We start from the raw sequence: 17114 nt of genomic DNA on the forward strand, positions 1-17114 counted from the left end.
AAATTGTGACATGAGAAAGAAATTAATTTTCCCTAGAAACGAAACCAGACGATTATATAAACAACGTTCAGTAAGTTTAGAAAAAGCCGATAAAATCGAAATTGGGCGATAATTTTAGGATCTTTGAATCATCTCCCTTGTGTAACACAACTATTCTAGCAGCTTTAAAGCAATCAGGGAATTTGCCGTACTTAAAACAAAGGTTAATAATATGAGCTAAGCATTTCGCAGCTTCTGGGATAATCGTCGTGAGTAAATTTGTAGTAGATCCGTACGGCCCTTCTGAATTTCCGTTTTTCAAAAGCCTGGTATTTGCCAATAATTCTGAAGAAAATACAGGAGAAATAGTTATTGACAGGTCATTCGATGGAGGTAAATACTTCTTGAAATCGGTATCCACAGCTGACTGCAATACAGCTGTTGGTGCTGAAGTCATTTCACCGATAGTAGCAAAGTGGCGGTTAAGTAGTGTAATAACTTCTTTTTTGCCTTTCACAGTTGTCCAATCTGTTGCTCTCATTTCTTCGGGGATTTCATTTTGTTTCGTCCGATTCAGACAATCATAATTAATTTCCATATCTATCTCGGCGAACCTTCTGGCTCCAGGAATGTTTGTTTGTAATAACTCTGCTTCGATGCCCGAATTAATTTTGTTAATGTATTTTTATAATTCTTAAAATTTTGCTTATTTTCTCCAGTCGAATTTGATAAGTATTTCCGATACAGCTTATTCTTTACATTTATAGACTTGAGTATACTTGATGTAGTCTAAGGTTTAGTAGGCTGTTTAAGTCTTCTGTTTGTAAGACAACGGTAAGGGCACGCCTGGTCAAGCACATGTTCAAAGATTTCTAGAAACCTCCTCGCAGACTCATCCGGGTCTTCGGACTCATAACAGGGTAAAAAAAAGAATTATAGTATTGAATTAGAGTTCAAAGAGCTAACAGCTAATTAAGTTTCAATTCAGTCGGACAAAACACATGCTTACAATGTCAACAGCTTAGCTTGCGTAACCAACTAGTTTAACCGCTACTGTGTATAAGTGAATTGTTATAGCTGTGACGTCAGAATCTTTTAATTACAGGAATTTGCAAGCAGGAAACACAGGCGAAAAGTGTTAGATGAGTTTTCCTGACAAATCTAAAGGAACTGTTTGAAATTGGGGGACCGTAGGAATACGAGAAAAAGCCCCCCTTGCGAGTAGGTTTCCGAAACATGCATTAAAAATTACTTAGCGTGCGGTATATTGCAAAATTACTGTTTTTAAACATGATGGTTGATGCTACAACGCTCGGCCGAGCTGTTAAAGATCTGACCGTGAAAATAGAGGCAAAATTTCAGTCCGTTACAATCTATAATCAAGCCCTTTCAGACCAAATCCGTGGTCTGACTAGCATGGTCCAGTCGCTATGCACTCTCTCAAAACTCTCTCAAAAAGACGAGAAAATTGCTGAACTTGAGATTAAATTGGGTGAGCAAAGCCTAGAACTGGGCCGAGTGAATCAGAGGCTTCTACAGCTGGAAGTTAAAGATTGTCGACTTAACCTTGTAATACACTGTCTGGAGAAAGAACGGCCAGGAGAGACTCTCGAAAGGAAAATGAAAGATCTAATCGAAAATAAACTTTCATTATCAGAGAATATTGCACATTCTCGGTCATACAGGGTTAACCCCAAACCCGACAATGTGTCTAGACGTCCGTCTTCTTCTAGAAAACAAGCTCCCCCAGTTATAACATCGTTGGTGTCAGAGCGTTATGTAGATACAATTTTAAAATCTGTAGACAAACTGAAAGATTTGTGCATGTTAATATGAATTGATCTACTTCCAGCTTTGAACGCCATAAGAGCTGAACTTTTTGAGAAAATGAAAACAATCAAGGACTCGAAAAATAAGATCGTTCGTCTGCAACATACTGGGGCTGATTTAAGGCTCCAGGCAAAGAATAACGAGCGTGATGCTTGGGTCAATATCGATAATGAGTGATGTATAGTATGTTTGATAAGTTAGTTTCAGTAAGTTGATATGCATACGTACAGTTACATCTCCCTTTCTGAAATTTGATTGCAATTGAGTGTAGATGCGGAATGCCTCGCCTGCTGAAGCTTCGCAGGTTCTTTCTTGTGTAAATTTTCTGTGTATTTATCTCTTTTTTTCTTCTTTTCCTTTACTAAGTTCTTTCCCTCATAACGTGGGTGTAGTGGTTGAATGTTCTAAAATTGCGATTTTTCTTTTTATCAATATTTATTTGTTTTGTGTCTAACTTCTAGGTTTTTTCTTCCTTATTTTTTGCATCACTTACGGTTCAATTTTTGGCATGTATTTTCTTGTTTTTTAGGAACACAGTATGATACTGATAACCACCCGGTGATGATATATCTATCATATCAGCTATCTTCTTCACTCACCGTTCTAGACTCCCACCCAGGATATTTAGTAAGTCGAGTTTAATTAAAAGGAATGCAGCTCGCCGGCAGGGGATTGATAGGTCTGATTCTCTTCAGAATAGCCCGCTTGATCCTAATGATTGTCTTTCTAATTCGTCGTCTGAAACAGAATACCTGGATTTGGAAGTAATTAATTCACCAAGTAACAAGTATATTTTTCCCAATGATTTGTCTTGACTTACTTTGACTTAAAGCTCCTGCTGGTGGTCCAGCGTAGAGAAAGATGAAACTCATTGCCTCCATTTAGAAGGGTACTGCTCAAGTTTGACTGCCGCTTGGAGATCAGTACCGATCACGGAGAAGTAGAGGGTAAGGCATGTCCCTCCATTTAAACCGGGGTCTTCCACGCGGGCGCTTCAAACCACGTTGAGGAGGATCAAAATTGAAAAGTATGCTGGCGGGTGCTTCTTCTGGCATGCGAATTAAGTGGCCAAACCACCGTAGAGTTCTTATGGCGAGCTGGCGAGAGCTGGGGGTCTGATACGTTAGTTCAGCAATCGGGTGTTTGAGAAAAAGTCGTACCACTTGATCCCTTCGATTCGTCTTAGGAAGTTTGTCTGGACCACATCTATGGCATCACGAACAGAAGCAGCTGCCGGCCGAGTTTCAGCACCGTAGAGAAGGACTTCCGTTACGGTCGTGTTGTAGATCCGCATTTTTGTTTTTCGGCTAAAATTGGGCTTTGACCACAAGAAACGGCATAATCGAGCCATAATAGACGCAGCTTTCGCGATGCGCGACTGGACTTCCATTTCAATTGAGCCGTTATCCGAGACGACAGATCCAGGGTAAGTAAAAGACTTGACAATTTCGATTGTGTGCCCTAAAACGTTGAATGATGGTGAGTTGGCGGAATTTCATGCCGGGTCGATGATCATTATTTTTGTTTTCTGCCAGCTAATATGTAGTCCCACTTTCAGGGCTTCTTCCGACAGTGTATTGAGAGCTGCCTCGAGTTCAACTGCAGAAGTGCATATCAGGGCAATATTATCTGCAAAGTCGCAATCGGCTAGGACTCTATCGCCATATTTCATTCCAAATTGGAGCCAATTCGTGTTTCGATCCATGACATAATCAATCACCGCGTTGAAAAGTTCAGGAGCAGCAAAATAACCTTGACTAAAACACGTATCTTCTTTGAAAAGTGGGTTACGGCGACCATTAACGTGGACGGGGCTTTTTGTACTAGTATAGAGTGCCTTTAACAGGCAGTATCATTTATCAGGGAGTCTCGTTCGTTTTAGTATCAGCAAAGGGACTCACGGTCGATCAAGTCCAAAGCTGCTTTAAAGTCAACAAAAGTAATATATGCTCTACGCTGGAACTCACGGGCTTTCTCAATGACCTGGCGAATAGTGTATATCTTCTCCGTCTTGGATCTGTTGGGCATAAAACCTGCTTGCTGAATCCGGCGGCACTTAAGGATGAACTGGATACTCCTATCAAGCAACGTCATGGTGAATAGTTTGCCAGGCACTGACAGGAGGGTGATTCCTCTGTAATTCGAGGAATCGCTACGGCTACCTTTCCACTTCCATAGAGGAAGGATTATCCCTTCCTTCCATTTTCAGGTATCAATTTAGTTGACCAGACAAGAGAGGACATCATATGCGCCAAAGTAGCATTGCCAATGCTCCGAATTTTTGCAGCTCAACGGTGATCCCGTAGGTTCTTTGTGCCTTGTTGTTCTTCATTCTCCGCAGGGCTTTTTTATCTCTTCTACTGAGAGAGGACTAAGCCCTGGTAGATTTGTATATGTTGTTTGCTGAGTGGATGTAGTTAGGTTGGGATAAACGACGATTCTTTCAGCGTTTAATAGCTTTGCTAAGTGCTCCCTCTATCGATCAAGTTGTGCGTTTTCATCTTCGAGCATTTCGCCAGAGACGGTTTTAACTGTGCCTATCTTTGGTGATTTCCCATCGCTAAGATCTCTGACAAGGTTGAAAAGCGACATAACGTCACCTTTTCGCGCCGCATCTTCTAGCTCTTCAGCTTTTTTATCAATAAATTGTTATTTATCACGGTCAATAATAATGTTTGCAATCCCATTTAGCCGTCTGTAGGAGGGCATACCTCCGGCCAACCACGCTTTTCGGCACTGTTCAATGATTTGCAGTGCTTCTTGCGATAGCCAGGGCTTCTTTGAATACATCATATGACCAACGGTATTAGTGGCAACCTCTAGTACACCCTTTTTATAAGTCTGCCAGGACGTGTCCGGGTCAACATGTGTATCCAGGCATTCAAACCTGTTCTGAATTTCAACTGAGGACTTTTGGTGGAATGCCTCAATTTTTAGTTTCTAGGTGTCTAATTTTGGCTGGCGCCGTTCTGAAGGCTGGGCTTTAAGACGCAGCAACTAATCGATGGTCTGTATTCCCTATCTCAGCGCCACAGTATGTTCTACAATTTGTAAGTGATGAGCGTCATCTTTGGTTAACCTTGATATAGTCAATCATCTTCCGCGTTTGTCCATCGTTGCTATACCATGTTGGCTTATAGATGTCTTTCCTGTGAACCAGGGTGTTGGCAATGATCAATTAGTGCATAGCGCACAGCTGGAGGAGTCTGGTCCCATTTTCATTCAAAGAGTTAGGGATAACCGGTCCAAATACAGATTTAAAAGCTCTACTGGAATTGGATACAGTTGCATTGAAATCGTCCAGCACAGCCAAAACATCGTGAGGGGAAATCCGGGGTAGAGCAGATGTCAGAGCTGATTAGAAATTGTCTTTTTCGAACTCAGGGGAGACATTCGTTGGTGCGTAGTACACAATAACCGACATCTTCCCATGCTTGTGGTTGAAGCAAGCAGTGAGTAGTCTATCCGATATTGGGTTGTGGGGTATGAGGCATTTCTTTGCCTTCTTATTTAGGAGCAGGCCTACACCGCTGCTTCTACTGGAGGTTTACCCTGACCAAATCATCCTGTGACCTGTAAGGGCGATTTCTTCATCGTCTGTTCCCGTCAAATGTGTTTCTGTCATTATAAGTATGTCGATCCCACATCTTAGCATCTCCAACCATAGAAAGCCTTTGGATCCCGGCTTATTCATGGTTAAAACATTCCAGGTGGCTATTCTCAACCCACCTTGGTCAGCAAGGTCCAAAGGATGTCCAGGGGCGTGCCGAGGTCGTAATAAATTAAAACCAATAAGATCCGATACTTGAGTTTCATTTCTTTTCATTGCAATTATTTTCAGAAGGAGGGTCGCAAGCCCAGCCGTCCCTAGGCCTGGGTTCTGATTAAGAAATCCTGGGGTGGGCTCCACCCGCACCCATGAGGTTGGGGCAGCCCTATTTGGAGCGATTTGTTAGGGGTTTAAGCCCTATATCCAGTGGCACGTGGTCAGCAAACAAAGTTTGCATCCTTCCGGACGAGCTCCATTCACCACCAATTATTTTCCGGGTGGTTTTCGGCTGGCGCTCCTGAACTGCAGTAATCTCTTTAGTCAATTGGATCATATTTTTTCATTTATTTCGTCTAGTGAATTGGACGTGTTTGGTTTGTGTGAAACATTCTTGAATTCTATAACTGAAACGTTAGTTAATACTCCCGGTTATGAGTTCGTGTGTACAAACCGCCAGAATAATAAGCAAGGAGGACTTGGACTTTTTGTCAAGTCATCAATACCTATTAAAGTTACTAGTGATCTGGAACAATTGAACAAGGAGATGCTTTTTTGAAATATTAGAGGTAGGAATTGAGGTTAACCATGAGCGAATAGTTTGTTATGTGTGTTATCGTCCTTCAAGAGGAAGCGCGAAAAGGTACACTGAGATTTTACAGGAATGTCTTGATATATTGTCCCGTAAATACCGTAAGTCTATCATTATGGGTGATTTTAATGTTGATATATCTTTATTACATAACCATAGTACGAGCAATCTACACACTTATGATGTAGCATCGGAAATGCTGTCTACTTTTTTAGCCGCCGGATGTCCTCCTGCATGCCGTATACTGACCACAGTTACCGAAACTTCCCAGTCTCTTATTGACAATACTTGTACGAATATTCAAGTTCGAACACGTAAGGTCGTCGTAGACGACACATCATATCATTTTATGGTGGTGTGATCTAATTATCGGTATTACGCCAACTATTACCAGGCAGCAGCGAGAAGTAGGAGTTATGTATACCGCTAAACTAAAGGAGTTGCTGATGGACGCCGATTTTTTTTTCGCTTTAATGAAAACTATATGTGACTTAAACAGTCTTGGAAAGAACTAATAAAATTAAACCGAATATTTTTTATACATAAAGATACTATATACTGAAGCCTTATCAGTTCCAGATTTTATTTCACTGTAATTTTATATTTTTATTTTCAATATTGTAATAAGTACAAAATAAAATATTTGCCATATAATTCGTTTTTAGGAAAACGCCAGTCACACAGCAGGCTTTAGAATTTTAAAGTTAGAGAAGAATTTTGAAGCTAATCAACTTTCTAATAGTCGGGTTCAATCAAAGTTCTCCTAAAATCACTAGGTACTCGCCCTTATTCAAAAACCATATTCATTATCATCAGTAACTTATTTCTAACCTCATAACCACCATGTTTAAGAAGCTCTTTTACCACACTATCAGCACCTGAGTCCTTATTATTTCTTAATCCTTTTAGTAATGTCACTACTTTTTTCCTCACAAAATAAATCTTTCTTCCTATCTAAACTGCAAAAGATTTTCACTTTTTTCTATATTTTTTCTTGTATACCTATCGTGGTTCAGTGCATTCTCAAAATGTTCTACCCATCTCTCTTTAACTCTTTCCTTATTACGAATTGTGGCTCCATTCATATATTTAACTGAGACAAGTCCGGTTTGACTATCTCCTCTCAATTTATTAACCTGCCAGTAGATGATTTTACTATTATGCCGTCTTGCTGCCTCTTCCAGATGTACTGCAATTCTATCCATTGCCTCCACTTCACACCTCCTTAGTTCATATTTCAACACTTTCTTCACTCTCTTTAATTTCTTTTATTTTCACAAAATCTGACCCTCAAACCATTCTTGTAGCACCTACTCCTCCTCTCTATTAAACATAAAGAATGTTCACTAATATCCCTAGCTATGTTTCAAACGTTCTTCCGTAAGACACCATCAACAACTTCACAAACTATTTTCCCAAAGTTATTCGATCCATTTTCTTTATTGTCAAATTATTTTAGTGTTAAACTGTTCCCAGGAAGTTTCTCACAAATTCTAATCATGGAGTCTACCAACGTCATAGCTTCTCGGGAGGTAGTTACCCTTTCTAAATTTTAGCTTTAACTTAGCCCTAGACAATACTGGATGATGATCTTTACTTTTAACATCAATAAAAGCATTCCTGTATACCCCAGGATCTTGTATCAATCCTTCCAGTCTTCAATTTACAATAACATAATCAACATGGTAGGCTGTCTTACCATGGTGTGAATACCATGTTATCTTATGGGCCATTTTATGACCAAATACTGTATTGATTATATCTAGATTGTTACAGCCCGTTATAAAAAATTGCAGTAATCTTCAACTATTACTAATTTTTTTTTTCCTACACCAAATTTATCTAGGCTAGAATACCATATATCCCTACTTCTACCGACCTGGGCGTTTAAATTTCCTAATAAAAATACCAAGTTTCTACTTGGGACCTTGTCTGTTTGTTCCTGTAGCTTTAAGTGAAATTCATCCAAATCATTAATATATCCGTCGGTTGGTCCTACAGGGGTATATACTATTATGAATAATATCCTCACTTTTTAGTCATAAACTGAGCAATTAGTATTCTATTATTAATATCATCCCAACTTAGGCAAAACTTAGCAGCTCCCTTTTTCGTCATAAGTCGCACTTTCTGTCTTTGTAGCATGAAAGATCTAGAGCCAAATTGCGAAGTCATGACAAAAACAACAAAGAGTGGGAGAAATCATTCTCTGAAGAAATGAAGAAAGAAACGTAACTACGGCCAGTTGAAGCAAAAGATAAAATAAAGCGCCACGGAGATTTTGTCTGTGTGAAACGAGGCGTTTTAGACGCTGAGAAAACAAAGATAAAAAATAAAATAACCCACAAATATCCCAGAGTCATAGTAACAACAATTGTAGATATTGGTATTTGTTGTTTTTATTTCTTGGTTTTGGATTTAGCTGTTTTTGGGTTCTTTTAATTTTTATCTTTGTCTTCTTAGTTTTGCAGACACCTCGTTTCATACAGGCGAAATATCCAACTAGCTTAAGTTTTATCTCTTCCTTCTACTGGCCGTAGTTCCCTTTATTTCTTCATCGTGGAAATTTTCTCTCTCTTTGTTGTTTTTTGTCTTTGCAGTCCACCCTTTCTGCCTGAAGAAATAAATTTTATATCACCTAATTTCATGTTTCCTACCCCTGGAATATAAGTTTCTGAAACCCCTGATAAGTCCAGTTCGAAGCGGTTGAATTTGTCAGTGAATATAGTAATGCGGTGTAACGTTCCAAGTAGAAATGATCATATTATTTAAATCCTGGAGATTATTATGGCCTCAGGAATAGCAATAGTCCCAGAACCAACTCAGGACTGGGACTAACAAATTTTCTCAAGTCTACACGAAGCGCTCAAGTCTCCACATATCGGGTTCAATCACTCTCGTATAATCTAAATATAAGAATTATTATCGATATGTCCCAGAAGCCCCCTCCCAAAAAAAAAATTAAAATACAGTGGTTCTTTTACAATGAAGGGCTAAATAAAAAGCATGATAAAATATCTTCTTATCATGGTGAGATAAAAGAACACTTAATTAGGGAAGCAGATATACTTAAACAACTCATTAAAAATGCTTTCAATAAACTGACACCTCTGACAGCAACCGTGATTTCATTGCTATATGTGGAATCTTATTATGGATAATCTCGAGTCTAGTAAAACGGCATTCTGGGCATATTCAGGCATACGCCGATGATCACGAGGTAGATGTCAGAAAACATCCACAAATAACATAAAATAGAAAGCTCATTTTACTTAGAGGAGTTTCACATATTCACGGATCATAATTGATCATCAGTTGAGCTGGAAAGCCAAGCGCACAGAGATAGTGTGGAAATCTGCCAGTGAATTGTGGGCAAAAACTAGGAGTCGTAGACCTGGCACCTTATAAAATCATGTATTTATATGAGACACTAATTCGTTCAATACCGTCGTATTATGTAGTGGTCTGAATCACCAAGACTAAATTCAGGTATTTGTGACTTTTATTAAAAGGATGAAAAGGCGTGCCTGCCAAAGGATCACATCAGCATAGTATGGAACTGCACGGCATACGTAGAACTATGCGTAGAACTCCAATATATAGAAAATTTTGCAGAGATTGAAGCAACAAAAAGTGCTGTGAGTTGATAACTGCTGACCAATGAATTCAGAGACAGGAAATACGTACCGGGAAATTAGATAGCCAGGTGGACAAATTTAACTCCCTACACTTAAGTACAACGAGATACAGCTGCTCAATGACAATATTGTCCCATTGATAAAACCAGTATATGATTTTTTAATTGCCAGAAACGTAATAAAAGATACGGAGCTAGAAATTGCACTGCTCCAGTGAAAAAACGCAATAATCTATTTTACAAATGGATCTCAAACCCACTGAAAACTAGAGATTGGAGCAATGACGTACCATAATAACGCTCAGATAAGTGAAGAGATAACAAGCTATCACTTAGGTGAATTCACAGCAGTCTTCCAGGCTGAAATATTCTGACTAGAAAAGACAGCTAATGAAAAGAGATATTACAAAGTACATGTTGAGATGTATTTTATCTAATTAATTACCTTGCCTTAAGGCTCTTGAAAATATTAACATCACAAAGAATTGAGTTCGAGTACTATCAGCCCTTAAGCAGATTAGCATCCAATGGCACCCATATTACACATATGTCGGCCCCAGGACATTCTGGGATCACAGTTAAAGAATTGGTAGATTAAACAGCTAGGGATGGGGCATCCATGATCTTTTATGGACCAGATCCCTTAATTCCCATCTCTTAAAGTTGCTGGAAAGTTGTTGTATAGAGATGGGCCGTACAGAGGGTGAAATGAAACTGCTATAGAACAGTGAGATGGAAAAAAAGAGACCAGTTTCAAAGTTTGCCTCTAAGCTAACAAAAAATCTTCTTTGACTTAAAATGTACTTAAAATGAACAGCTATTGAAGCCATTAGTAGAATTAGGAATGTTTGAAATTCTCCTACTCTAACTGAAAGAGCTGATTACCCACTTTGCCCGAAATAGAAGATGGGCGTTGAAACAAGACGTCATTTAATATAAGACTATTCAGCCAAGATTAGATACCACCTGGAGACGTTTCACAATTTGACGTTAAGCCAGAAGACACAATTGTGAAGGGTGAAACCCGACAGCTGGCAAGGTAAATGGTAAGAAAACGAAAATTAGCCCTTGGTCTCTAAACCAGTGCCAATTTCATTTCAAGAGCGAGAGAGCTGAAGTAATGAGCCATTTTGACTGGTGCTTCAATTCAGTTTGCTGAGTCTGTCTAAGGAAACAATTATCTTCCACTGGATGCGCATATGGAAGCTCAAAAGGTCAGTGAGCACCACATTTTAAGGTTCATCAAATATCCAAGGGGGATTTGGAGGGGATGGGTGGGATTTGCTGTCATGCACTCTATTATCACCGTTTAAAGTATACAAAAAACACTTTTGTTGAAATTCAGTGAGGATTTGTCCCTTTTTTCGTATTTTTACTTCTGAACACCTCCATTTTAAGACGAACTTTTAAAACTTTTCCCATACTTAAGCAAAAAAAAACGCCAAAAAGTTCAAAAAAATTTCCCAACGAAGGACTACGCATTCAAATCAAAACTAGTAGTTTACCTTCTTTGTGAATGTTCTCCACAGTGCTTCAACACATTTGATCAAATTTGCCTATGCACATTTTATTTAGATATCTCACCTGAAATTTGTCATTGATCCATTTTTCTTGAACCTCTATTCGATCAGAATTCGACAATCCGGCATGATAGCTTTCAGCTTTGATTCCAGCTCGTTTCAGTTTCTGGGCCAGCTGATCACAGTCATTCCTGGAAAAGCAGTAGATGATTCCAGATTGTCTAGTAAATCTTGTTTTAATTGTGACAATGATTCCTTCTTCAACTTTCTTTCCTTTCTTCAAAATGATGGAGTATTTTAAATTTGGACGATTGAATGACCTTAAAAACCTGGAAAAATCAAAGGATTAGCATAGCTCTCCTGGTAAAGCCAAATATTTTAAGTATCACGCTTAAGGATAAGGGTTCAGTGTCAAGGCAAACCAATACTGTTTTTGAACTGTTCAATCAACCTTTGCTTGACAAGTCAGGTGTGAAAAAAGACAAAATTTACAAATTTGGAACCAGAAATTTTAATCTTAACACTTTAAATTATGACTTTTTTTCTCTTCACTTCTTTGTGTAAATGTAAGATAAGGTTCGTCAATTGGAGAAGGAGAGGAAAACCACCCCAAAAATTTTTATACATCGACCCCCCCCCCCATATTGAAAGAATTTTTTTTGTGTTTTTATTCAACAATACCTTTATAAGTATTTTCATCAAGAAATCGAAAAAAAGCTACATAGTTACCAAATTGTCATCTAGATTGTGAAATACACACACACACCCCTCGAGTGAGATGTATTTTAAAATAAGTAAACGCATTTAAAAACCTGTAAAACAAGTCGGGTTTAGTACTGGTTTTCGGCTACTATCGATTATTTTAGATATGTATAAAACACAAAAGAAAGGTTTAAGTATTAAAGAAAATCAAGTTAGTTTTAAGAATTTTCAAGTGACGACACCCAGTACAGCTGAAACTCAAAACTCATCAAGGATTAGGCTCTAATCCGTTCGTCAAACAAAATATTTCAGCAGTTGCCAAAGAGTAAATTTGCATAAAAAAGAAAATGATTCTAATTGTTAGAAAATAAAATTGATATTTATCATAAAATGGATATAAATTTATAAGTAGAAGAAACATTAAAAGAATCAAAGAACTATATCCCATTTTGCCACCATCCGAAACCCATTAAATTATAGCAAATAGTTTACCCACGTCAAAAAAAACATACTGTTGAGTATTTTCGAAAATTATTCACAAACTGTCAATATGCCAGAAATTGCATAAATTTTTTAGCAAACAAATTTTTCAACTAAATTCATCAAAAAGAATCAAAGAGTTCGTGGTAACGAACTGTAAGTAAGGAGCGACCTGGCTCAATAGTAACCGAAACTCTAAAAAACGGGATTTTGACACCAACAGATACATCATAAGAATTAGATTTTAATACTGATTTCAAATATATAAGTTTCATCCAGTTTAGTCCTACCCATCAAAAGTTACGCCCCTGAAAACATTTGGCTGATTTTCGAAAAAAGGGGTAAAGACCCCCTAAAAGCTATAGAGCCTTAATGAAAACCACACAATTAGATTCAGCGTATCAGAGAACCCTAGTGTAGAAGTTTCAAGCTCCTATCTACAAAAATGTGGAATTTTGCATTTTTTTGCCAGAAGAAAGATCACGGGTGCGTGTTTATTTGTTTTTGTTTGTTTGTTTTTTTTTTCCAGGGGTGATCGTATCGACCCAGTGGTCCTAGAATATCGTGGGAGGGCTCATTCAAACAGAAATTAAAACTTCTAGTGCCTTTTTAAGTGACTAAAAATTGGAGGGCAACTAGGCCCCCTCCCATGCTCATTTTTTTCCCAAAGTCACCCGATCAAAATTTTCAGATAGCCATTTTATTTAGCGTGGTTAAAAATATAATCAATATTTCTTTTAGGAAAACTTAATCCCCCTAAGTCCCCGGGGAAAGGGCTGAAAGTTATGAACTTCACCCAATGTTCATATATGGCATTGGTTATTGGGAAGTCTACAGACGTTTTCAGGGGGGATTTTTTTCTGGTAGCGTGGAGTGGTTATATGGGAATATCTTTCCAGGGAGGAAATTTTCATGGGGGAAGGGATAGTGATATGAAGGGGGCGCCGAATTTCCCAGCATAATTTAAAAAAACGATCAGAAATTAAATAAAAAAATAAACTAGTTTTTCAACTGAAAGTAAGGAGCCACATCAAAACTTAAAACGAAGAGAAATTATTAAGTATGTGATTGGGTTCGCCCCCGAGTCCAGAACTCACTCTTTAAGCCAAAAAATTTTTAGTAATTTGATAAGAGCTATTTTTTATAATTAAAGGCAATTGTGATTTAGGGGTCATTTTTAAATATTTGTAACAATATTCGAACTTAAGCTTAAAGAGCAAGGTATTGACTAGGGGGCGAACCCCTAATATACGTATTAAAAATATATGGATATAGAAGTTCGTTACGTAAGTTAATTCGTAAGTACCGTATATTTATTACTAATAAAAATGTTCATAAATAATATTAAACAACTTTCGAGAAAGCCATTTAACCAAATAAAAGTAAAATTAATATGCAATTTTCTTTTAATTATTCATGTACGCTGAGCCAAAATCAAAACCGTTCAAAAATTAGTTCAAAAACGTTCAAAAATTAAATAAAAAAACATTTTTTTTTAAACTGAAACTAAGGAGCAACATTAAAACTTAAAACGAACAGAAATTATTCCGTATATGAAAGGGGCTGTCCCCTCCTCAACGCCTCGCTCCTTATGCTAAGGGTAGACTATTTCTCACAACTCTATTTTTTAAAACAATAAAAAACTTTACGCCCCTTACCCAAAAAATTGTTTCGGAGCCGCCATGGACACCAGCCTCACAAAACAGAGTGTTATCAATCGATAAATCAATTAAACCAAGTAAATCAACCTATGCTATATATACTAACCACTTCGGAGATCTCATCTGTAACTGCTCTAGAATATCAGTTCTCACTCTTGGTGTTGCTGTTGCGGTGAGAGCCATAAAGGGAACACCTGGGAATTTTTGACGCAAAGCGGACAACTTTTTATAGTCCTTTCGAAAGTCGTGGCCCCACTGAGAGACACAATGTGCTTCGTCGATAACAAATCTAGATAATTTCTGTCGTTGGAAAAGCCCTTCTAAAGCAGATATTAGACGGTCACTGGCACTAAGTTTCTCAGGAGTCACATAGAGTAGTTTAAGATCTAACAGAAAAAGAAAAAAGTCATTTAATATTTGAGCGAAATAGGACAGAACATCAGAAAAGTGTACAAAATACAATTGGGCAGGTATATACACAGGAAAGATGGTTACGAACCCCTATAAAATCACAAAAAATACTGGATTTTTTCGGTTAGCTTTCAGATAAATCGCTAGATTTTACATTTCTTCGAAACGAGCAAACCTTTTTTCGACATAGTTTCAAGTTTTTCAAAGGAGGTACATACAGTTCGTATGCCTCCAGAAATGACAAGCATAAAAAGTAAATGAGCTCAGGATCTGAAGATGATAATGAGTTGATGACAGGTGTTGAAGATGATAACAGGTCTAGAAATGGGTCTCTTCAGAAGGAAACCTGCTAGAACAAGAGGAGAAAAATTTTTAGATTGCTAATTTTATACTAATTTATATGGTTCGGTTTGCTTTTTGTCCATTTATCCCCCGCCTCATTCTAATGGTCTCATGTTGCCAATAGCTATGTAGAAAAAAGTAATATTGTAATTGGTAATAGCTCATTTAAAAAAGATAAAATGCGAAAAACAAGGAAATACGATTCATTGATACTTGTTGGATATTATTGAGTAAGAATTCCATCATATTTTTTGTTAATTTCTTTATCTAACCTAGGGCTTTATGAAACTATTAGAGGGGCACTTAAAAGGTAGGTATAGTCTTAGGGTATATGGAAAAAAGTACAATAATAACTGATGAGAGTTGATTCAAAAAACAGAACAAAATATGGAAAAAGACAATGATAAACGATTTATTGATACTTGCTGCAAATTATAAAGTATGAATTCAATCGTTTTCTGGTTAGTTTCTATATACAGTCTAGGGCTGTATGAGACTAATAGAGAGGGAGGGAGCCATAGAGGTTACGTTAGCCGTAGGGGAAATAAAAAAAAGTAACACAGAAATTGTTAGAAGCTGATTAAAAACAGATGAATATTAATCATTGATGCTTGATACATATTATAAAGTAAGAATTACATATATTTTATTTTTTTTGGGGGGGGGGGTCTTTATACATAATAGACCGAACGAGAACCAAATCATGAAAATCAGCATACAATTTGCAAACAAAATATATCTCTTGTTCTAACATGTCTACTCCTGAAGAGGCCGAATTCTAGACATTTACACCAACTTTTGCCCAGTATTTTTTTTTCAATGCAATTTTGAATCATCCTGTTGATCGTGAGTAAAGATCAAGGCCCTTCGAAAATCTAATACCCAATGAAAATAAGTTCAATATTATTTAAAAAATTTTGTTAAATAAATTGCAAGATTAGTCTGTTTTTAGAACGCTCTCCCCTCTTGAATGTTAAGTCCTTCTTCACATTTCATTGCTTCCTACCATGGATATCTATTAGGAGAGAACTGTCTAATTAGCAAAATCTTCAAGACTGACGATGATGATCTTACGTCAATAAAATGAGGATGCAACATGACACATTCTGGTCTTGCATTTTTCTGCGCGGAGAATGCAGTATCAAACAGTTCATGGTAGTGAACTGTAGGTAAGGAGCGACCCGGCTAAATAGTAACCGAAACTCTAAGAAACGGAATTTTGATACCAATAGACACAGAACAAAATTGGATTTTTAAGTTGATTTCAAATATATAAGTGTCATCAAGTTTTAGTCTTACCCATCAAAAGTTACGAGCTTAAGAATGTTTGCCGTATTTTCAAAAAAAGGGGAAACACTCGCTAGAAGTCATGGAATTTTATTGAAAATCAAAACATTAGATTCAGCGTATCAGAGAACCCTACTATACAGGTTTCAAACTCCTATTACAAAAATGTGGAATTTTGTATTTTTTGCCAGAAGAAAGATCACGGATGCGTGTTTATTTGTTTTTTGTTTTGTTTTTCCTAGGGGTAATCGTATCAACTCCATGGTCCTAAAATATGGCAAAAGGGCTCATTCAAACGGAAATTAAAAGCTCTAGTGCCCTTTTTAAGTGACCAAAAAATTAGGAGGGCAACTAGGCCACCTCCCAACCTCATTTTTTCTCCAGAGTCACCCAATCAAAATTTTGAGATAGCCATTTTTGAGATAGCCAAATATAATAACTATGACTTTGAGGATGACTTAATCCCCCCAGTCCCCGGGGGAAGGGCTGCAAGTTGTGAACTTTGCTAAATGTTTACATATAGTATTGGTTATTGTGAAGCATACAGACATTTTCAAGGGGGATTTTTTTTTGTGAGGGGGAGGGTCAAGGGGAGAAGGTTACGTGGAAGGATCTTCCCATTTAGGAATTTTTCATGTGGGAAGGGAATTTTCGATGAAGGGGTACCGGATTTCCCAGCATTATTTAAAAAACAATCAGAAATTAAATAAAAAAAAGTTTTTACAACTGAAAGTAAAGAGGAACATTAAAACTTAAACGAACAGAAATCATAACGTATATGAGGGGGTTTGCCCACTCGTGAATACATCAATCTTTACGCTAATTTTGTTTAGTATTTTCAAAAGAGCTATTTATTCAGATTAAATCCTTCGTGATACATGGGTCATTCTTAAAGAATCGGAAAAAA

At 37.4% G+C, this 17114-nt stretch overlaps 1 protein-coding gene across 2 annotated transcripts in view; it reads right to left on the reverse strand.

Annotated features, from left to right (window-relative positions):
* Window positions 1-17114, reverse strand: part of LOC148950763 (recQ-like DNA helicase Blm) — a 225769-nt gene that overhangs the window by 67414 nt on the left and 141241 nt on the right. For both annotated transcript variants that reach the window (XM_089091738.1, XM_089091737.1), the window contains exons 5-6: window positions 14274-14553; window positions 11389-11653 (exon numbers count right to left, since the gene is read on the reverse strand). In XM_089091738.1, coding sequence (XP_088947864.1) covers window positions 11389-11653; window positions 14274-14553 — 545 coding nt within the window. The remainder of the gene's footprint in view (window positions 1-11388; window positions 11654-14273; window positions 14554-17114) is intronic.

This window comes from Artemia sp. Qi Xiang Cuo, chromosome 7 (genome assembly GCF_049724085.1).
Source record: "Artemia sp. Qi Xiang Cuo chromosome 7, ASM4972408v1, whole genome shotgun sequence".
NCBI classification, from domain to species: Eukaryota; Metazoa; Arthropoda; class Branchiopoda; order Anostraca; family Artemiidae; genus Artemia; species Artemia sp. Qi Xiang Cuo.